This window comes from Chrysochloris asiatica, unplaced genomic scaffold (genome assembly GCF_000296735.1).
Source record: "Chrysochloris asiatica unplaced genomic scaffold, ChrAsi1.0 scaffold00241, whole genome shotgun sequence".
In the NCBI taxonomy this organism is placed as follows: domain Eukaryota; kingdom Metazoa; phylum Chordata; class Mammalia; order Afrosoricida; family Chrysochloridae; genus Chrysochloris; species Chrysochloris asiatica.
Window position 1 is genome coordinate 1,089,566 of NW_006408759.1, and position 23,232 is coordinate 1,112,797.

At 40.6% G+C, this 23,232-nt stretch overlaps 1 protein-coding gene across 2 annotated transcripts in view; it reads left to right on the plus strand.

Moving 5' to 3' along the window:
• Positions 1-23,232, plus strand: part of NOS1AP (nitric oxide synthase 1 (neuronal) adaptor protein) — a 489,841-nt gene that overhangs the window by 339,385 nt on the left and 127,224 nt on the right. For both annotated transcript variants that reach the window (XM_006873421.1, XM_006873420.1), the window contains exon 3: positions 10,992-11,084. In XM_006873421.1, the coding sequence (XP_006873483.1) occupies positions 10,992-11,084 (93 nt within the window). The remainder of the gene's footprint in view (positions 1-10,991; positions 11,085-23,232) is intronic.

Consider the following 23,232-nt stretch of genomic DNA (forward strand, 5'->3'; position numbering starts at 1 on the left):
AATCCTGATGCCATGTTTTTCTTCATTTAACCTAGCTTCTTGGATTATTTGCTTAGCATACGGGTTGAATAAGTATGGTGAAATAATACAACCTTGTCACACACCTTTCTTAATTTTAAACATGTTCCCATGTTCTGTTTGAACAACTGCCTCTTGATCTATGTACAGGGCCTCATGGACACAATTAAGTGTTCTGGAATACTCATACTTTGCAATCTTGTCCAAGGCTTGTCATGATCCACACAATAGAAAGCGTTTGTGTAATATTTTTCTGGTATTCTCTACTTTCAGCCAAGATCCCCTCCTTCCACGTCCTCTTCTGAATCCAGCTTGAACCTCTGGAAGTTCTCTGTCAATGAATGATTGTAGCCGTTTCTGTATTACCTTTAGTAAAACTGTACTCAAATGGATTCTAAAAGATATTGCCGGATGATTTTTGCATTCCGTTGGGTCACCTCTCTTTGAAATGGGCACAAATACGGATCTCTTCCAGTCAGTCGGCCAGATAGTTGTCTTCCAAATTTCTTGGCAGAGATGATTGAGTGCCTCCTGTGCCGTCTCACTTTCTTGAAAGATTTCAATTTTTATTCCATCAATTCCTGGAGCCTTGTTCTTTGCCAATTCCTTCAATGCAACTTGGACTTCTTCCTTCAGTATCACTGGCTCTTGATCATATGCTACCTCTTGAAATGCTTGAACATCAACCATTTCCTTTTGATACAATAACTCTTGTGTATTCCTTCCATCTTTTTTTTTATGCTTTCTGAATCATTCAATAATTTGTCCAGAGAATCCTTCAATAATGAAAATCGAGGCTTGAATTTTTTCTTCAGTTCTTCCAGCTTGAGAAATGCTGAGCGTGTTCTTCCCTTTTGGTATACTGACTCCTGATCTTTGCACATTTTATTGTAATATTTGACTTTGTCTTCTCGAGCGACCTCTGAAATTTTCTGTTCAGCTCTTGGACCTCCTCACTTCTTCCATTTGCTTTAGCTTCTCTACGCTTGGAGAGCAAGTTTCAGTGTCTCTTCTGACATCCATTTTGGTTGTTTCCTTCTTTCTTGTCTTCTTAATGACTTTTTTATTCATCCTGTATGATGTTCTTGATGTAATCCCACAACTCTTCTGGTCTTCGATCTTTAGTGTTTAATGTATCAAATCTGTTCTTCAGATCTCTAAATTCAGGTTGGATATTTTCAAGGTCATAGTTTGCCTCTTAAGGGCTTGTATTCATTTTCTTCAGCATCAGTGGAATTTGCATATGAGCAATTGATGGTCTGTTCCACAATCTGCCCCTGGCCTTGTTTTCACTGATGATAGGGAGCTTTTCCATCATCTCTCTCCGCAGATGTAGTCAGTTTGATATCTGTGTATTCCATCTGGTGAGGTCCATGTGTATAATTGTCTCTTATACTGTCTAAAAAAGCTATTTAAAATGAACAAATCATTGGTTTTTCAGAATTCTATCATGCGATCTCCAGCATCATTTCTATAACCAAGGACATATTTTCCAACTACTGATTCTTCCTCTTTGTTCCCAATTTTTCATTCCAATCACCAGTAACGATCAAAACATCTTGATTGTATGTTTAATCAATTTCAGATTGAAGAAGTTGGTAGAATTCATCTATTTCATCTTCATTGGATTTAGTCTTCGGTGTGTAAATTTGAATAATAGTGGTATTAACTGGCCTTCCCTTTAGACACATGGATAGTATCCAATCACAGACAGATGGCATTGTACCTCATGACTGATCTGGATATGTTCTTTTAGACAGTAAATGCAACACCATTCCTCTTCAGTTTGTCATTACCAGCATAGTAAACCATGTGGTTGTCAGATTCAAAATGGCCAATACTAGTCCATTTCAGCTCACTAATGCCTAAGATATCCATGTTTATGCCTTCCATTTCATTTTTCACAATTTCCAATTTTCCTAGATTCATACTTCGTACATTCTACATTCAGATTATTAATGGATGTTTATAGCTGTTTCTCTTCATTTTGAATTGTGCTCCATCAGCAATTGAAGGTCCCCCGCGTTTTACTCCCACGGGCTTTACTCCATTCATGCCATCATGGTCAACTCTACTTTGAGGAGGCAGCTCTTTCCCAGTTGTATTTTGAGTGCCTTCCTACCTGTGAGGCTCTATTTCTGACACTGTATCTGACAGTCTTTCTCTGCTATTCCTAAGGTTTTCAGTGACTAAATATTCAGAAGTAGTTGCCTCTCCTTCTTCCTGGTCTGTCTTCGTCTGGAAGCTCATCTGAAACCTATCTACCATGGGTGACCCTGCTGGTATTTAAAATACCCGTGGCATAGCTTCCAGAATCATAGCAACTCACAAGCCACCATAATATGACAAACTGACAGATGAGTGGTGGTGTTCCCATTATAAAGAGAGGTAAATCAAGCCTTAGCGAGACAAGAGGATTCATCATTTGTTTTATAACTAGAGGGTCTACAGAAGAAACTCATGATTCTACTAAAATATGTCAAATTATTATTCCTTCTAGATACAGGTACGGAGTCCTGGTGTGGTACTAGGTACTACAGGATCATCATTAGACTGCTAACCATAAGATTGGTGGTTCAAACCCACCAGCTGCTCCTTGGAAACCCTATACAGGATCACTATGAGTCAGAACTAACTTGACAGCTCTTAACAACAGATACAGGTTTGTGTGTGTGTGTGTGTGTGGATATGAATCATACTATGTAAACAATGCTATAGAGTCCGGGTGTGGCACTGTAGTTGATGGAGTGGTCTGCAAAGTTGGTTTGAACCATGAGGTTGGCGATTCAAACTCAATAGTCGTGCCTCGGAAATCCTATATATAGCATCAGTATGGGTCAGAACCGACTCAACGGCACTTACCAACAACAACAGTGTGACATCCTAGTTAATGTGCTGGACTGCAAAGTAGGTTTGATTCACAAGATCTGTGGTTCAAGCTCACCAGCCACTCCTCGGAAACCCTATACAGGGTCGCTATGGTTGAAATTGACTTCGACAGCACTTAACAAGAACAACAAACGTTTATATGTGTTCTACCCCACCTTTTGTGATCGCCAATTTTCATTAATCTTGTCTTTCTTCTTATATGAAAACTGAAAACCAAAACCTAACCCACTTCCATTTAGTTGATTCTGACTCATAGCAACCCTACATAGGGCAAAGAACATTTTTTCAGAGTTTCAGAGACTGTAAATCTTTACAGGAGCAGACAGCCTCATATGTCTCCCGCAGAGCAGCTAACCTTGCTTAGTGCTGACAGGGCTCCTTATTAGAATACATGGTACATTGTATTAACTATTTAGAAAAGGGTCTTGGCTCCTATACCAGATAGAGGAGAAGATTAGAATTATTCAGTATTGGGGTTTCATTTTTCATTTGTAACTCTCCACTCTCCCCTGCCTCTGTTTTTACTTAAAGGAAAAAAATGACTGAAAATGGTTCTATACTTATTTGTGAAATGCTTTGAGAGAAAGCAGAGGGAAAGCCACCTGGAAGCAGTGGAGGGTTATTAGGAGTGGCACTTATCGTGCTTCATATATCACCCCTTTGGGTCCCTAAATCATTGTGGATATTGTTCAGCTCCCCATGACCTGTCAACATGCTCCCAGTCAGAAAAGTGATGGCTGTGTCCCAGCGCCTGTCTTGCCTCTTCTCTGTAGGGAGCAGCCCGCCAATCAGCGACTCCCCAGAGTACACAGTGTTAAATTGCCAATACTTGAGGCCACCGCTGTCTTCCATACAAGAGTGTGTTTGCCTTCTGCTAATAAACTGGACTGATAACTGCAAGGTTGGTGGTTCAAACCCATCAGCCGCTCCTTGAAAACCCTGTACAGGGTCGCTATACGTTGGAACTGACTTGAAGGCACTTAGTAATAATAACAATAACTGCCAACACCCTGGTCTCTTGACACCATGAAAAATGCCTCCCTCCCACAGAACATCTGTGTTTGAATGGACCTCTTCCCACACTCTACATTGTTCCAAACAACAATGAATGTGGAAGCTTCCTGCCTCATGTTCAGAAAGCCCCTCTACCATGTTTTCTGGCTTCCTCAGCATTTTGTACTCTTTCCAGGTTATTGTCATGTCTCTGGATGTGGAACACGGTTGGAAGTCATCAAGGAAAACCAGTGTGATCAGTGTGGGGAAACTGGAGGTGGGGGATGTATTTATAGATTTTCCATTGAGGAGCTTGGGGATGTTCCTGATCTAGGATGCTAATTTCTAGTAAGTTTGCCATCCTCTGCTTGTTGCCCGTACTAAGATAGAATTACCTGCTCATGAAAGAGCTCATTAAACATGTAGTGAATGAATGGAAGAGTGAATGAATCATTTTATTTCCTGAAGCCAGGCTTCTGAGCAACATAAAGAGCAGGCCCAGCATCTGGAGATGTGGGCTGCAAGCTTGGCTTTCTAGCTAATGGGCCAGGGAAAGTCTTTTTTACCCTCTCTGGGCACTGGATTTTCCATTCATAAGATGAAAAGCCTCATCAACTTTTGTAGTCCCAAATGTTTGAAACACAAGACTTGCTGTACAGATTTCTGATGAAATATTTTAAACATACAAAGTATATAAAGGACAATTAACATCTGGTACTGACCACCTAGCAAAATTCTCTCCCAGCATAATATTTGTAGTTTTTTATCAGCCTTTCATTGGGAAAAAAAAAAGTATGACAATAATAGCAGGGATGCTTTTATAACATTGTGTATTTAAAATGATAGTAAAGAATCTACACTTGAAAAATCACACATCTCTGATCAAGACATATTGATTTTGCTTAAGGCAATTTAAAAAGACTTTCTATTGTGAACTGAGTGAAAGTTTGCAGAGCAGATCATCAGTTTTACATTCAACAAATCATATACTTTGCTTCATTACAATAATTGCAATCCCCTCCATGTACCATTAGTTAACAGTATTTACTTCTGTTTCTTTTAACTCTTGCACTAAGGCAATTTTTGAAGCAAATGAAAACATGGAATAATCCTTGTAATTTGCTTCTGTGGCCCAGAGCAGTGTTTTTGAAAAGTGGGGTCAATTAGGACTACCTGCATCAGTGTCATATTTTGGCCCTATCCCAGATTTGCTGGATATGGGATAGGGAATCTTTCATTGGGTATCCCAAATGGGATTTAGAACTTGAGTTTGGGTGTTGTTGTTTTTTTAGCGACGCTGCAGAGTTGAGTAAATACTCCAATTCTAATAAATATGGTACCGTGACAATGATTATTCCTTTTTAAAGTAACTCCTTTGGCTCCTTTTAAGTAGTTTTCAGTTTATAGAGAATTATTTTTTGCCCAACTTTCATTAATACATCTATTGTTAAGGTATGCTCTGTTGGTTTTGAGGTTGATACATGGGAATGAATAACTGACATAGACATTCTAGAATGTGGACTCATTACCAGCTTTGGTCTTTGTTTTGTTGGGACTAATGAGGTTTCATAGAACAGAGAATGCAAATCACTGAGCTACTTCAGTATCATGGATAATCAGAGCTCTTGGTTGCCCAGTCCTCAGATTCTGGCCCCATGTGCCCAAGAGCTAGAACTTCGGGAACCTAGGTAGCCTAGAGAACAGAAACTCATCTACATGATTATCTCCATTCATTGTCCCTAACTGTACTGTGAAATGACTGAAAATGGCTTTAACCAATAATGGCAGCTCAAAATTATTTCATGTAATGAAACATGTGCCATAGAGAAGGTGTTCAGCTCTGTGTCAAGAGCGATGGAGTATGGAAGACTTAATATCACATCTCTGTAAAGCCCTGTACACATGGAAAAGAATCTATGTGTTGTTATAATAATACAAGTTATTAATTAGCCTCTTGAAGTTATATATTACCCTTGTATAAGTGTCATCTTTTCTCTAGTCTGTGAATAATCTCTGTCAGCAGTGATTGCCCTCTTATATCCTGGTGCTGTTTTCCTGGGTACACATAAGTGGGTGCTATAGCCCATGTTCTCAGTGAGTGATCACAAATCCTTGCACATTGCTGCAGTAACCAAGTGAATGGACAGCTCTTTGGGAGGACATGGGACAATGGAGTTGACCTGCAAGGTTTCACTATGGAGAAGTCAGAGCTGGCATTTTGAAAATAAGCAGGCATTCACCAGGAAGACAGTGAGGAGAGGCACCCTAGGCTTTGTTGTTGTTGTTATGTGCCACGGAGTCGATTCCGACTCATAGGGACCCTGTACGGGATTTCCAAGGCTGTAAATCTTTATGAGAGCAGAAGCCACATCTTTCTCCTGCGGAACAGCTGGTAGTTTCAAACTGTGACCTTGTGGTTCGCAGGCTGATTCGTAACCACTACGCTACAGAGTTGCTAGGCTTAGGGAACAGTAAATGCAATAACATAGAAGTATTAAAAAGTATGATATGTATCTTAGGCCAGGTTTTCTAGAGAAACAAAGCCAGCAAAACATATAGATGCTTATATAAAGAGAAGTTTGTTACCAAGAAATGGCTCACAATTGCAGAGTCTCAGATCCCCAGTGGAAGAGAGATAGTTCCTCCTTCGTGGCCATTATATTGGGAGCAGGCCACACCCCTAAGAAAGCCATTTATTTCTTCAGTAAAGCCTCCAGCCCAAGGTTTAGCTGGTCCTTTCATTAAATACTTCGTTGACTGTTTCTCTTTCTGAGCTCTTGCTGGTCTCTGCTTCCCTTCTCAGACACTGGCTGGTACTGAGACACAGGCTTCGGAGGAGGCAGCTCTGAGATTCAGGGAAAATGAAGCTTGGGGAAGTCAGAAGACATTGAGAAACCAGATGGCTGGTCTGTCAGCACTTTTCTGACTTGCAGTCAATGCTAACTTACTCATACCACTTGTGGAGTATTTACTCTTGGCTCCTGTTGGATCTGAGCCCCTTTCCCTGCCCAGCCTTCCTTGGTGAGCCTCACTGGTTGGCACAGTACATTAAGTTCCAGGGCTGATAGCATAATACAGGGTTCTGAGGCTCTGTGCAAACACTGTAACTTGGTCATTCTTTCTGGTCAGCAGTTGGTGTTCAGGGACTTTGTATTGTGTTAGTCCCTAAAAGTTCATGCCCTGTAGGACTTAATCTCTTGTTGCTGGTGGGGCTCTTGACTACCAAAGCAAATGTACCAGGTTGGCCTGTCCACATTGGGTGAAGAGGCCAAAATTGCTGACATAAACTCCAGGGTTGGCATGGGCTTGTTGGCAGGCTGGCTTAAGCTGCAATTGGTGGCACCAGCAGTCCTATTTGGTCATCAGCCTCAGGCAAAACCTAAGCAGACTGGATCTCCATCCCCTGGAACACAGATGCTCCTCTTGAACCGCCTGCCTGGGCAGGTCTCCACCTTGGAGCAACACAGACTGGGGAAAAAGAGGGCCTGTCCCTGTGAGTCCCTTCTCCCCTTTGTTCTGGTCATTTCCATTACCTCCCCTCTCTCCAAATCCATTTTCTCTCCCTGGAATGAGCGCATTATGTACCTGGTTATCCAAGTGAAGTGCAATTGCCCTATAAACAAATTATTTAATGATAAAAAACATTTAAAAATTTCAGATACTTTATTTTCTTTCCATTTCATGATTTCCAATAGAACTGCAATTTGGGTAGTAATTTTTCAGCTAAAAAGCAGTTGGGACATCTGACCAATGGGCAGGTGGAAACGATGCAGAGTATATCCAACCTTATAAAAAGCACTCAGGTAGAACTGGCAGTTTAGATGGGATCAGGAGTCCTAGTTCATGCTGCCTTCATTTTAAAGCCCTCCAGAGCATTGTACCAGCTGCTGTAAGGTGCACCTGTGTTGTCCCTGTCATTAAGATTCTAGAGGAAACCATTTGGCCATGCTTTCCCTTATGGTCACTCTGCAAAAAGACCCTGAAAGAGCCAGCTGGGAGCATGTGCACAAACCAAATTAGAGGCTATTTTCCAGTCCCAGTGAGAAAGTTTAGTTGTCTGTTGCGTTTATAGATCAGGATATTAAAAGGCATGGCCAACGTTGTCAAAACACTACAGAAATAGTTACACTTTAGTACTCAGAGAGTGAGCTGGCTTGTTGGGGTTGGGAGGGGGGGAGAGAGATCTTGAGTAAACAAGTCCCAGAGAATAGTCAAACCTGACAAAAGAGAAAGAGATGTGTTCAGTTACAAGATTCTCCTAGAAATAAGATACATTTAGGGATCTGACTTAGCGATAAAATGCTCTCTGAAACTAGGGCTGGGGAGAAAAACACTGTGCCTAGCAGAGGGAGGTTCTTAATATTTGCTGCTTTGTTTCTGATGCTAAAAAAAGACTATATGGAGCTTATGAATGAAGCATACTAGAAGAGACCAAAGACAATACAACAGTCAAGCACTGACTTGTCTAGGGCAAGTTTTGTCCACCTCTGGGTATTTCAGGGACTCTAAACGCTCATCTGAGTTCATAATTAATAATGTACCCTTTTAAGCACTCCCTTTAACTAGCAGGAGGTACCATAATTTTAGAGACCTGGTCAGAAGGGAAGTACAGTTGAAGGGTGTTTATTGAAGGCTTATGTGAGCGGAGGTAAATGCAGGTGTGGTCAGGAAATATAGCTGGTCCGCCTCTCCCAGTAGGCACAAGGCCAAAGTCAGCTAACTTGCAGAGTCTCATGCTGGTTCTCCCACCCAAAAGTAATTTCAGTTCATTTAGAATTGCTCCTAATGATGCAGTTAGAGGTACACATTGCAAATTTTAGCCTTACCCTAAAGTGCATGCCAGTCAGACACAACTTGAGCTTTCGTTGGCTGGTTGCCACTGACCGAAAGAGAAATTTGACACAAGGTTGAAGTCCTGCCTTGAGCCAGACTCTAGTTCTGTTGTCTTCTTCACCACTCCATCTTGTCAGATGTCCTGCTTCTCTCTCTTCTTACTCTTAATTGGTTTTGAGTTCCCTGGCTGAAGCAGAATCTGACGTTCAAGTTTTTTCTCCTTCACATATGTTTCTCTGCATTTACTCTTCTTTCAACTCCCTTGATCAAAAGCAGAGTTATTGATAGGGTGGAATCCCTGGGTGGTGCAGTTAACACACTCAGCTGCTAACCGAGAAAGAGGTTCAGGTCCACCCAGCGGTTCCTCAGAAGTATGTCCTGAAGATCCACTTCTGGAAAATCAGCTGTTGAAAAACCTGTGGAGCACCGTTCTACTCTGACACACATGGTCACCATGAGTCGAAATCAGCTTGACAGCAACTGATTTACTTAACAGTGGAGAGCGATTGAGAAAGTAGATTCGTGACCACCAGACTGAGGAGTGACATAGGATGCTGTCACTTAGAAACTCAAATCAGTAGTGAATGGACAAAAACCTGCCCCAACAATATAGAGAAAAATGTGTTACCTTAGTTAGCAGGGTCATGTTCTTATCTATAGGAAAAGGACAACCAAGGGGGCATTATCAATGCAATCTTGTATAGCAAAATAAGAGAAGATGTGCTGATATTTCAAGAGAAAGGGATAGAATTTAGATAGTATAGGCTACTCTGAGTTCTTATGTGTCTTAAAGGTTATCAAACACTAACTATAGAGATAAGTTTGAGATGCATAAACTATGGGATGGGTGTCTCTCAGGTTTAGGTGGTGGCGGTTGGTAATAGTGGGCCTCATGGGCACTATGGGTTAGAGTGGGTGTTTGTAACGAGTCCTCTGCCACTTAACATAAAACAAGACAAAATTCTATAACCCAAATTTTTTATTAGAGAGCAAACCAGGCAAGTTTTCTAGGTGGTGATATCAAGATGGGACCCAGATGAAAATGGTTTTAATAAATTGGAAACATGCTCAGAATGAAATTCAAGGAAGAGAATGTACAAAAATACTACCAGTTAAATAGTTACACAAGTCTAAGAAATGGCTATGGATGAGCAAATATTCTAGCATAAGATCTGGGATTGAGGATGAGGCCGACATTACCAGCCATATAGGGCTGAAGTTGGAGCAGCTCTGTTCAGGACTGCACATAAGAATTTAGAATATAGGAGTTACTTATTTCTTCATGACTATCATTCAGTAGATCCTTGCCAGAATACACTCTAGCCCCACCATCTTCATGCTAATAGAACTGTGGGTGGACTTGGAGACTGCCCCACAGATAATTAAAGGAATTTGAGAACCAAATTTGTAGAGAACAACTTCGAATTAATGACTATATTTTAGTTAGTAAAAAAAACTCTGGACATGGAAGATTGTGCCAGTTCTCCTTAATCTTCATTAGGGATAGAATGGAGTTGTAGTAGCATTTGGTTAGCCACAGGAAAAACTTGCTCAACAAGGATAACTTGCCCAACAGCAAAAGTTGTTAAATAGTGAAATGAATCATCAAGGGTAAGTTTTGAATTTCTGATGAGATTTTGAAAGTAGGCTATTTTCATCTCATTAAGATAAATTGTGTTCATTCCAGTAGCCCTACCTGATGATTGAGGAGTGGAATTGATGACCATTTTGAGTTTCTGTTCCAACCTAGAAGTTTTGGTGTGGCACAATAGAATAAACACTAGACTGCTAACCATAAGGTCTATGGTTCAAACCCTCCAGCTGCTGCTCGGAAATGCTATATAGATTCACTGAGTCGGAACCGACTCGACGGAACTTAGCAACAACAATTCCAATATAATACTCCTGTTCCTAACTGCAGGCATATACTGCTTTTATGTTCCCTGAGGTGCTCTATATCCTCATGAGCTAGGCCAACACAGAGTCCTGGAGTGGTACCGTGGGTTAAAGCATTGGACTGCAAGGTCAGTTTGAACCACAAGGTCAGCAATTTAAACTCACCAGCCACTCCTTGGAAACCTTATACAACTGTGAGTTGGAACCAACTTGATGGCACTTAACAACAACAACAACAAAAGCAACAGGCCAACATGATAGGCTGTGTGCAACCTCTTTTTTCCAACCTATGAACTAACCGGAACTGTGCAGATGCACGAATCTAATTGGATTGTGTTTCTTTGTTTTTCTCTCCTTTGCAGTATGAATTTAAAGCCAAGAACATCAAGAAGAAGAAAGTGAGCATTATGGTTTCAGTAGATGGAGTGAAAGTGATTCTGAAGAAGAAGAAAAAGGTAAGTGGCTCTGAACCAGAAACCATGAAGAGAAGAGAAACCAGGAAAGTAGGTGTAGAGCACCTTTTCCTTCTAGGTCATTGTCGAAACAGAATCTTTCTCTTAACTGGAGAGAAAGGTCATCCTCTCTGACCAGCCACAGCATTAAGAAGCTGCCCCCTGGAGCAGAGAGTGAGGCATACACCTTTGTCTGTCCACCAGTGATAGACACCGTCTCCCATCATCCGCTCATGCAAATACCTCTCCTCATTTTGATACTTTTACCTTTGAATCTTACCTTGGGGCATACTTCCAATGTCAGTGATACCTGTTAAGTAACAGGGTTCATTGGAAGGAGTGGACAAGAGGAGGTTCCTTTGGTGGCTTCTCCCTCTGTCAGAGGAACAATTAGTCTCATCTGAGATGACATCTAGCCCCATTGTGTAACTTTGTGTCATCCTGTACCAATTTCTGCTGCTTCAGCATATTTTACTAATACCCTAAAACTTAGCTGCAGTTCATTGTGCAAATAGGGTGGGAGGAAAAGGAAGGAGGTGTTGAGCTCTACAGTGCAATGGGTATTCCTGTGGTTTGGGGTGAGACAAACAAGTGAGCATATGTTGTTTAAACACTTGACTGTTTAGTGTTAGTTGTGAGTATGTATTGTGAAAGAATTATGTTAACACCTTGGAAAGTCTAGATTTGCATAATAGGGGATGTGTTTCTGGATTTTAAAAAGTGTCTGGTTGATTGAAGGTATGTGAGGAGATCCCTTTTTGTTTGTTTCTTGACTCCGCAGATACCTTTGTTTTATTTATTTATTTTTGTGCTTTTGTTTCATATTTGTTGTAGTCTGGGCTGCCTTTCAATCCACACCTAAGTTGATTTTAATTCAAATGGTACTCAAGACAAACTCAAGGTGTTGAGTTTGGAGGTTATGGAAGGCAAAGATAGGTACTTAGTACTCCAGGCCAAACCAAACTCCCTGCCATCGAGTGGATTCTGACCCATAGCCACCCTGTATAGGGTTTCCAAGACCGTAAATCTTTACGGGAGCAGAAAGTCTCCTCTTTCTCCCACAGAGCAGCTGGTGATTTGAACTTCTGACCTTGCTAATGGTTAGCAGGCTGGTGAGTATCCTATAGCAACACCCTGTTGTTGTTAAGTGCCATCACGTCAGTTCTGACTCCTAGTGACCCTGTACAGGGTTTCTGAGGAGCGGCTGGTGGTTTTGAACCGCCAACCTTACAGTTAGCAGTTCAGTGCTTATCCTACCATGCCACACCAAAACCCCACAGCGACACATTAGGCAGCATAAACTTGGGGAATCAAATGGTGAGTGTGATCTTAAAGGGTAGTCATCTTATCGATCCAAGGTCTTATATTGGAAAAGACATTGCCTAAATGTAAGGTTGACAGTTCAAGCTCACTAGCTGCTCCTCGGAAACCCTATGCAGGGTCGCTATGGGTCAGAATTGACTCGACGGCACTTAACAACAACAATGTATATGTGTTTCATCTCCAATGATGAGAAATTCACTACTTTCTGAGGCGACACATTTCATCTCTGGACAGCTACAAATGTCTCCCATATATTAAACCAAAATGTGCTCTCTTACACTCCCTAACAACCTTTAGGGATGGTTTTAGAAAGTATTGAGTGGCTATGAGGCTAGAAGGGAAAAATATAACATGATATACGAGGGAGCTTCAAAAGACTTGTAGAAAAATTCCATTATCTCTTCATTCCGTTTTTTCCATAAACTTTTTGAAGCCCAATAGTACTATTGCTGGAGTCCTGGTGTGGCACTGTGAGCTAATACATTGGACTGCAAAGTTGCTTTGAACCACAAGGTCGTCAGTTCAAGCTCACCAGTCGCTCCTCAGAAACCTATACAGGGTCGCTATGGATCGGAATCAACTCGATGGCACTTGCAACAACAACAACAGTACCACTGATGAAGAAACCCTTTCAAAATCTAGAAGTATGGAATTTGTAATAATGCACTAAGTGTCTTTGGCTCTATAAATCTCTACTGTAGGCACTGCAGTTCCCATCTGGTTCTTATTACGGGGATATTCTTTCTATCCCCCAGCCCCACCCCACATATATGCACATGAGGTAATTTGTATTGTCTTCTCAGTAGGGATAGTTGCTGAAGATCTGAGGCCTATCAAATAGGTGAGGCCCCTCTGGGCCCCAGTTAGAGAAATTATGGATAATGACAGTGTGAATTTAAGAACAAGAGAGATATCGTCAGAGAAACAACTGAGTCAACCTAACCCAAGCTCATGAGTCAGAGAACCAGGCTGAACCCCAACTTTGCTTTTTGCCACATGTGTCTGCTAGCTTTACTCAGTTCATTACATGACAGGGAAGTGGTGGCTCATTTCCATTTGTGGGTACTTTCAAATCCATTATCACTGCTGTGAAGGAAGTCTTTATGGACGTGTCTCTTAGCACCTGAAGAAACTAGCCGCAGAGTCAAAGTGGTGCTTCCCTCCCAGAACTCATCCCTGGCCAGGGGCTGAGCTGCCAGCCTTTCAGAGTCAGAAGCCCAGATTCATCTCTGTGTTGAAGTTAAGAACTTTGGGATGCTAACCCACACTAGCATACTCAAAACAGGTGGATATAGAAATTAAATCATCAGTTTCTTAAATGCCTTTGACAAATAGAAGTCTCACATACCAGATATTTTCATTAGCCTGACAAGCACATCTTTTTATGAGACACAAATGATATGAGAAGGCAAATTATTAGAGCAATAGAACGGGGCAGCAAATTCTATGACAGGAATGCTTCGGGGCCTTGGACTCCACAGTAGATGGCCCACAGGATGCTCATAGTGGCCTTGTTGGTCACATGGAATGTGTTAGACTGAGCATTTACTCCCATGGATGACCACGCCAACCGTCACATACTTCTGACTGACATATTCTTGGTCTGTTTTCAATTAGATTCCATTTCAAGATCTGCTGTCTTTGGGGATGTTTTTATTATGAATTGAGTGAAGGTTGACAGAGCAGATCATTAGCTTTACATTAGCAAATTACATACTTTGCTTCATTACAATGATTGCAGTCCTCTCCATGTACCATCAGTTAACAGTACTTACCTCTATTCACTTTAACTATTGCATTCTTCTCTGTGTCTACCATTGCCTTCATCTTTGCTCTGCTAAACTCCCTCGTGTTGTATATTGCCTGCTCTGTCATCCATGTTAACATGTGTCTGCCCTCTAGCCCATAAATAATTTACCCCCTCTCTCCTCCCATAACCATCATAGATTGTTTCTTTTAATAAAATCTTTTCTTTACTTTTTTACAACATTGGTCAAATACAACATTTGTCCTTTTGTGATTGACTTCACTTAGCATAATGTCCTCCAGGTCCATCGTTGTTGTGAGGTGTTTCACATTCATTGTTATTCTTCAGTGTTGCATAGTATTCCATTGTGTATATGTGCCAAAGTTTGTTTAACCATTATTTTGTTGATGAACATTTAGTTGTTTCTTTCTTTTTGGTGAGTCTCTTGTAGATAGCATATTGAAGGATCATGCTTTCTTATCCATTCTCTATCTCTTGACTGATGTATTTAATCCATTTAAATGCAGTGTAATTATCAATAGGTATAAATTGATTGCATCATTTTGCTGTGTGGTTTTGTGTGTGTGTGTGTGGGGGGGTGCTGCTGGTTTCTTTGTTCCACATAATTTTCTATGCTGAGTTAATTTTGTTTGTGGGTTTACTTTTCATTTCTGTTGTGTTAATGTTTACTAAGTCTTTCTGGTTTTCTTTCTTTTTTTTTAATGTGCAGGTGTATATTAATGTTCAGGGTATATTTTAGGTTACCCTGTAATTTATTAAATTTTTCCCTATTTTAGACGGTCTATTTTATCTTGAAATCTACTTGACTTTCTTACCGTTTTGGAGGGAGTTCTGTATCTTCTCTGTTTCATCTATAGTTGACTTCATTATAAATTGTTATCTCTTGTTTTCTATTTTTCCTCTTGTAGGTTTGTTTTACTTTAAATAATGCTATATCTGGAGCCCTGGTGTGGCACTGTGGGTTAATGCACTGGACTGCAAGGTCAGTTTGAACTAATGGTCAGAGGTTCAAGCTCACCAGCTGCTCCTCAGAAACCCTATACAGGGTTGCTATGAGTTGGAACCGACTCAACAACACTTAACAACAACAACGTATTTGGATTGTGTTTTGGGTGGTGTTGCCATATATGGTAATCTCAAGTTGTTGTCTGCTGTGGTTGATTCTCAGTCCAAAGAACATCCTTTAGAATTTTTTGTAAAGTTGGTCTTGTCATTACAAGTTCCTTTTAATTTTTATTTATCAGGAAATGGCCCAATATCTCTATCGTATCTGAGGGACAGCTTTGCTGGGTATGTGATTCTTGGTTGGCAAATTTTTTTCTTTATGAGTTTTGTGTATGTCATCCCATTACCTTTTTGCCTGCATGTTTTCTGCTGAGAAAACAGAGTTAGTCTTACTGGTTCTCTTTTGTAAGTAACTTTTCATTTTTCCCAACCTGCTCTCACGACTCGTTCCTTGTCTGGTTTTGGAAAGTTTGATTATGATATAACTTGGTGATTTTCTTTTGAGATCTATCCTGTTTGACTTTATTCAGTTTCTTGTATGCTTATCTTCTTGCCTTTCATGATGCTGGGTAACTTTTCTTCCAACAACTCTTTGGCAATTTTCTCTGTGCTTTTTATTGTTGCTTTCTGTTCTGGAATTCCGATCACCCATAAACGTTCATCTGCATGGTGTCCCATATAACTCTTAAGACTTTCTTTGGAGTTTTTTCATTCTTTTTTTTCTGTTCTTCTAGTATACTTGTTGTTGTTGTTGTTAAGTGCCTTTGAGTTAACTCTGACCCATAGGGACCCTGTATCAGGTTTTCAAGGAGAAGCTAGTGAGCTTGAACCACTTGACTTTGCAGTCTGACACATTAGCCCACAGTTGCATGTTTTATAAATATTTAGATATACTAGTATACTGGTATTGAGAAATTTATCACCAAGCTCACTAATTCAAGCTTCAGTTGCTTCAAAGCTGCTTCTTTACCCTTTCAGTGTATTGTCCATTTCTACAATATTTAGAATTAATCTTCTGGAATTCTAGTTGCATGTTTTGTATTGTTTCAAAGTTGCACTTATTTTATATGTGTTTTCCTGAATTCTTCTAAATTTTTTCTGTATTTTCCTTGCTTTCCTTAGTCTTCCTATCAATCCTTTGAAGGTACCTAAATAGCATTCTTTTGAATTCTTTTTCAGTTAGTTCCATTACTTTTTCTTCCTCAGAAACATTTTCTGTCTCTGCATCTTGGTCATTTGTTTGAACCATTCTCTTTTATTTCTTCATATGAGCTAAAATTGTCTGTTGTCTGTACGGTCTTGTGGGGTTGTCGTATTTGTATTTAATTGATGATTGTATGTTGATTTATTCTTACACTTTCACCAACTGTCTTCTGTGGGTAAAGTTAGAGAATGGAAGCGTAAGCACCATTCTTGTTTGCCATTCATGTACCTCAGTTTAGGGTAGACTTGGCTGTTGTTGGCTATTGTCTATCATTGATTGAGTGGTATAGAAGCTCTTGCCCAGTGGGTGGAACTACAGAGGGTATGGTTGTGGCTGGGTTGTATGGTATGATTGCTGTAGCCTGCCAAGAAGGAAAGAGAAAACCCTCCACCCCACCCCACCCCCACATACACAAGGAGACAAAACAGAATAAACAAACAAGGGACCAACAATGAAAAGAGAAAATAATAAGCAGAAAAAAATAGATAAAAATAGGCATCTGTGTGGGGAAAAAAACATAATAAATATAAAATCTAAAGAGAAACAGGGAAATGGAGCTATGAAAGAGAAAAATATCAAAGAAATTGAAAACCAACAAACTTAAGAATAGCTAAAAAGGGAAAAGAGGAACAGGAAAATGGAGTTTATAGGATAGAAAAATAAGAGAGGATATAAATGGAAGAAATAAAATAAATTGGAAAACCAGGGAGAGGGAAGATGAAAATAAGGAGTAATAAAGAAAGATTAAAAGTGAATAAAGAGGGGTGATGAGAAACAGAAGAAGGAAACTCAAAAGCAGAGATAGAAAGGGTAACATTCAGGGGAATGGAAACAGAAGTAAAAGGAGGAGAAAGAAATAAATGAAAACAATGAAGCAAAAAAAAAAAAAAAACCAACCTCCAGAAAAATACAAAACACATCAAAAAACTGTGCAGCTGTTGGACCTAGAGAGGAAAAAATTGGGGGCTCCTGTAAACCAAGAAGCTCACAAGGTGGGTGTAAAAGGGATGTGACAGCAGAGTTCCTGGCCCTAGATGGAGTTCCTATTGGCCTCAGTGTTATATGTGTTATCTAGTTCTTGGAGAGCCTTGATGGAGCTGTTTTCAGTGTCTCTTAAGACCATAGTGAAGCTGGGAGCAAGATGATTGTTTAATGCTGGTCTGGTGACTCTGTAAGTTCTGTAGGTCTGGAGTGGAGGCTGCCTGAATCCAGGAACCAAAGCAGCACACCAGAGAGGTATAGCAGGCCCCACCTCACACTAGCGTGGCTCCCAACCAACCATGTGGTTCCCAACTCCTGGACAGCAGGGTCTGCGTGGTCACTCCTCTGGTCACCAGGGGAAACAAAAAGGAATTGCACCTTTCCCAGACACTTGGATAACTCTGCTCTTACAGGCCACCTTCTGTTGCCAAAACTTCTCACAAGGTGGTCGAGTAGCATCTGGCCAGCTGTTCACCAGTCAGTCTCCTTCTCATGCTATCCCTGCTCAGCTTCTCCTCCCAGCAAGCATTGAATCCACTTATCTGACCTTTCCTGTGAAGTTCAGTTTTCCCGAATTCTTACCAGTGTCTATTTCATTTTGTCTCTCATGTCTTTGTTTTAGAGGGTCTGCGTGATGTGTCTGCCTAGTCCACCATCTTGTCAAAAGTGCTGTTCTGTCCCCTTTTTAATAACTTTATATAGCTCTGATCTGGTTCAGTATGGTGACTTCATTGTTTTGCTCTTTGAGGACAGTCTTATTTCCCATTTCAATGTCTCTCCTTGTATCATGTACTATATGCACTTGGCATGTAAGAAAACTGAAGTTAGAAAGTTGACGTATTTTGCCTTTCACATAACACATAGGATGACAACGTGCTGAGGTATTAACTGGGAGAGAAACCTGTCTTCTTCTACCAAGTAATTGAAAGGTAAGCTGGAGAATTGTCTCCCAGAGGAAATTGATGGGGCCTTAATATTCACTTTGAAACTCCATCCTTGGTAATCTTGGGTGTAGATTCACTTTCCAGATGGCCCAGAGAAGAAGCGCTTTAACAGGTCTTTCCTAGATCTGATTCTTCTGATGCCAGGCTTGGGAAAGGAGAGCCTCCCATCTTGTTTCCTCCACCCACGCCTGGTGTCTGTTTCAAGGCCGTGGCTGTGATTTGGATAATGCCTTTAATCATGGCGTTCATTTTACACTGCCTCTGAAAGATGAATGCGCATTAACAGCAATCAGCCTTTTTGTCATCTTGTTCCCATGTGGCAGCCCTCTGTTGTCTGAGCACACATACTGTCTCTCTCTTCTCTTTCTTTTGCTCATTGAATCGAGAGAGGGGTTAGACTAGACATGCCATCATGTAAAGGCACAATTTTCTTCATGGAAATGGAGCAGCTGGGAGAGTTCAGTGATGGCCATTGTGATCAGGCTAAGAATTAGAGCTCTTGCCAGGTGTAACCTTAGGTGTAGAAACAGCCAGAATGCACTGCGTATAGCTTAACATTCTCTAATGCTTAGTCAGTGCCCTTGCTGGATTAGTTGTTAAATATATCGTACATTCCCTTACTCCAGCAAAACAGCATGTTTATTTTCTCTGTTAGTATGGCATGCTGAACCAAACCTTGGGCTGAGATGAGAAGACCAGAATTCTAGTTCTATCTCTTCCCTTCCTGGCTGTGTGTGACTCAGCAACTTAGCTGACCTCTGTGAGTTTCATCTACAAAACAAGTTGGATTAATGGAGGCAGAGATGAGGACATGGAGAGAGAGGGAGCAGCTGAGGACTCTAAGATTCATAGAAAAGAGAGGGACTGAGAGCTGGCAGCCAGGAGGCAGACTTTCAGAACGTGCCCTTTGGTGGTGTAAATTATTATATATGCCTGAGTGTTTCGGGGGGCGGAGGGGAAAGCTAAAATGAACAGAGAGAAATTAACTGATGATATATGGAGGGGATTATAATCATTGTAATGAAGCAAAGTGTATGATTTGTTAAATGTAACACTGATGATCTGCCCTCTAAACTTTCACTCAATTCACAATAAAAACTGTAAAAACAAAACAAAAAACCCTTAACAAGTTGGATTAGATGATGTATCTTAAGGATCAGCATGAATCCAGTCCTCCAAATGTGGCTGTTGATCTATTCCCCACCTTTTTCCTTCTTTATCCTCATTGTCAGACACCCCTGTGACTCTCTCATACCCTAGCCATGGTGAGCTAGGTCAGAGCTTGCTTACAAGTTAAAAAGACATTGTCAAATAGGTAGATAACAGCTGAAAGTTTGGGGAGTTTAGATAATACCCCAATCTTCTGACTTGTCTCAAATTTGGGTCTGGTTTCCCACTACCCTTTAAGATGCCAGTTGCAAACTCAGGAATTCACACAACATCCCTGCTTTCTGACCTAATGGCTCTTACTACCCCTTTGGGTTCAATAATTTGCTAGAACAACTCAAAGAAAGTTTTATAATGCTTAGAACTGCAGGTTTATTGTAGAAAAAGATACTGTAAAGAGGCACAGAAGGCGAGGTCTGGGTGGACTTCCCAACACAAAGCTTCTGTGTCCCAGTGTGTTAGGAGGTGCTCAACCAGGAAGCTCTCTGAGCATCTGTGTTCAAGGCTTTTATTAGCCAGGCTTACATGATAGGCTAAGTCATGCTTCCTGAGACTACCTGATATTGAACTTTCGGGTGAGTCTTTTCTAGTCTGGACAGGTCTCATTAACACAATGCTCAGGTATGGCCTGGAAGTCCCAGACCAAAGTTCTCCATTCGCTCCTTGGTGATTTCCCAGAAACCAAGGACACAGGCCACCTTACTTCAGATAAAACTAGTTCTAGTACTTCACAGCTGATCACTTTGGCTTTTCAAATCCTGGAAAAGCACTGTCAGTAACCAAGCTTTTCTGTGCTTGTATGTGTGTACATAATAGGGCATATGTATATATGCCTCCGAGAACCTACCGGCTACAGAGAAAGGAAATCCACATAGTGTTGCCTTTTAATCCTCTAGGGTAGAATTGGACTCTCTGAGGCCAAACAGCTCCCTAAGAAGTTACTAAGCCTCTTTGTCTCCTCAGCCTCTCCATGGTAAATGGTGGAGTGCTTCCTGGCTGAGGACAAAGGCTTCTCTTCTATACAGTGAGCTTCGTAAGAGCAGGGGCCAGTCAAAGCCAGCATTTAACTGAGCACCTGGCACATGTATGGTTTCAGTAGTCGTGACTGTTGGCTTCCTAGGTGAAAGGATGAACATTAGCTGTTTGTGATAATGACATTAAATCAGAAAGAATGAAGTATTTAGCATTTGGATCCAAAGTTTGTTACCTTCCACTATCATATTCTTCTCCCTCTTTCTCCTCCTATGCATCTTCCCTCTAATTAAAACAAAAAAAAAGATGAGTGCCTATCTCACACATAGAAAGGCCTCAGTGGAAATGACTAATTTTATTGGTGGTGGTGGGATACTGTGGCATTGGTTCCAACTCATAGCAACCCTGCATAGGTTTTTCCAGGCTGTAAATCTTTATGGGAGCAGAAAGCTTCATCTTTCTCCCATGGAATGGCTGGTCGTTTCGAACTGCTGACCTCAAGGTTAGCTGCCTGACTTGTAGCCACTACTCTACCAGAGCTCCTTAGAACTTATTAAGGTAATTGATCTATAGGACTAGAGCAGGTTCAAAAAGACAAAACTCTAATCCACTGCCATTGAGTCAATTCCAACTCATAGTGACCCTACAGAGAGAGTAGAATGCTCTACAGGGTTTCTGGGGCCGTAACATTTTATTACTTACTTTTTCTTTTTAACTTTTTACGAGTTAAATGGTTTGTAGCCTCAGAAACCCTGTACAAGGTCGCTATGAGTCGGAACCGACTCCATGGCACATAACAACAACAACAGAGCAGATCATCACTTTTCATCTAATAAATCACACACTTCATTTCATCTCAATGGTTGCAACCTGCTCAGTGTAACATCACTTTTTCCACTTCCTCCCTGTTTCCTGTTAACATTCCTTCTTCTTTCCCAACTTCTGAATTTTGTCCTTCGGTAAATGTTGTCCTTCTGATCTCAAATAGTTGACAGTCTCTGGTGTGTGTGCCTCATTCATAGTGTCCTCGTTATATACCCACCAGTTGCTTGGCTGAAAGTTGAGTCAGGGTAAGTTCACTTCCAGACCTGAAGGGTGACCAAGGGCCATAGTCTCAGCGTTCCACCAATCTCTGTCTGACCAGTAAGACTGGATTTCTTTTTTTTATGATTTTGAGTTTTGTTCCCCATTTTCTCCCACTCTATTCAGGACCTTCTAATGTGATTCCTTTCAGAGCGGTTGGTAGTGAAAACCAGACAGCATCTAGTTTTTCTGTTCTCTGAGTAATGGAGACTAATGTTCACATGATCCATTAGTCCATAGGGAGCTATAAATCTATACTGAAGCTGACTGCTTCATCTTTCTTCCATGGAGCAGCTGTGGGTTTCAAACCACTGACCTTCCAGTTAGCAGTCCACTAAGTGGTGCTTAATCCACTGAGCCAGCAGGGTTCCTTAGTAGCTCTATTGCAGTAGTCAAATATATTATAATTATCTCTCATTGAGTTTTTTTGTTTTTTTTTTTAATATTTTTTGGTTGTATGAAGAAATATCTAAAAGCGCTGTCTTGAACTGATGCCAACAGGTAATGAATCTTAGTTTCCTTATAAATCTTAGATTGTTTTTATGGTGTGAACCCAGTACTAAGATAATTGGCTTTACTTTGATGCTTTTCGATCACTACATTTTCTTCAGCTTCCCAGTAGGCCCAAGTAATTATCTTTTCCATGTATATAATAATGATTATTTATTATGATACTGGAATTAAACTATAGCACCATTTGCTAGAAAGTAGAATCCTAAATAAGAAAGATTTGTCTTGAATTTCATCCAAGGGAGTTTTCTGCTAAAGGACCTAAAGAATCTCAGTTTCATGTGGTTTATCCTAGAAACCATTTGCTTTATTGAGATCCCCTAAGGCAGCATTCTAGAAAGATTCTGTCATTCTCATTAGCAAATATTTATTGTAAGTCTATGTTGAAGGAACTGGGTAGAATACATAGGAGTATTATACATGGACCATTTCTAGCAAAATTAATTTTTTTAGATTGCACAATATGTATGTATAAATCTAGTATGGCTCCTATCATGTTGCATTGTAGTTACTTACCTCTTTACCCCTGTAAGCTGGAACATTTTGGGGTCAGGAACCATTGCCTTTTCTCAAATCCTATCTCATCTGTTTGGAAGTGTGGAAGACCAGAGGGAACAAACATGAAGTAATTTTACACCCAAATGATAATGAGAAAAACTAGCAGTAATATCTAATGCTATGTTCAGTACCTACTTTTTGCCATTCATACACCTTGTTGTTAAGTACCGTGGAGTTGGTTCCGACTCATAGTGACCCTGTGCAGGGTTTCCGAGGCTGTAAATCTTTATGGGAGCAGAAAGCCTCATCTTTCTCCCGTGGAACAGCTGGTAGTTTCAAACTGCTGACCTTGAGATTAGCAGCCAGATTCATAACCACTACACTACCAGAGCTCCTTGTGTAACCACTACGCTACCAGTAACTTCATACACCTAGTACTTGTTAAATCCTCACAACAGTCCTAGCAGGTACATATCATTCTTATTCTCATTTTTCAAAAAATAAAAAATGAGCAACTTCCCTAAGATCTCAAATCCCATTAGTGTTGAAGTCAAGCTTCACACCAGGTCTGCCTTACTCCAATTCCAAGCAGGTTTTTTCTAGCTGCTACTGTTACTATTTGTGTGTGTACTAACCTCCTCACACTCCTTTAAAGAAATGGTACTTTATAAGAAATGGCTAATTGGAGGAACAAAC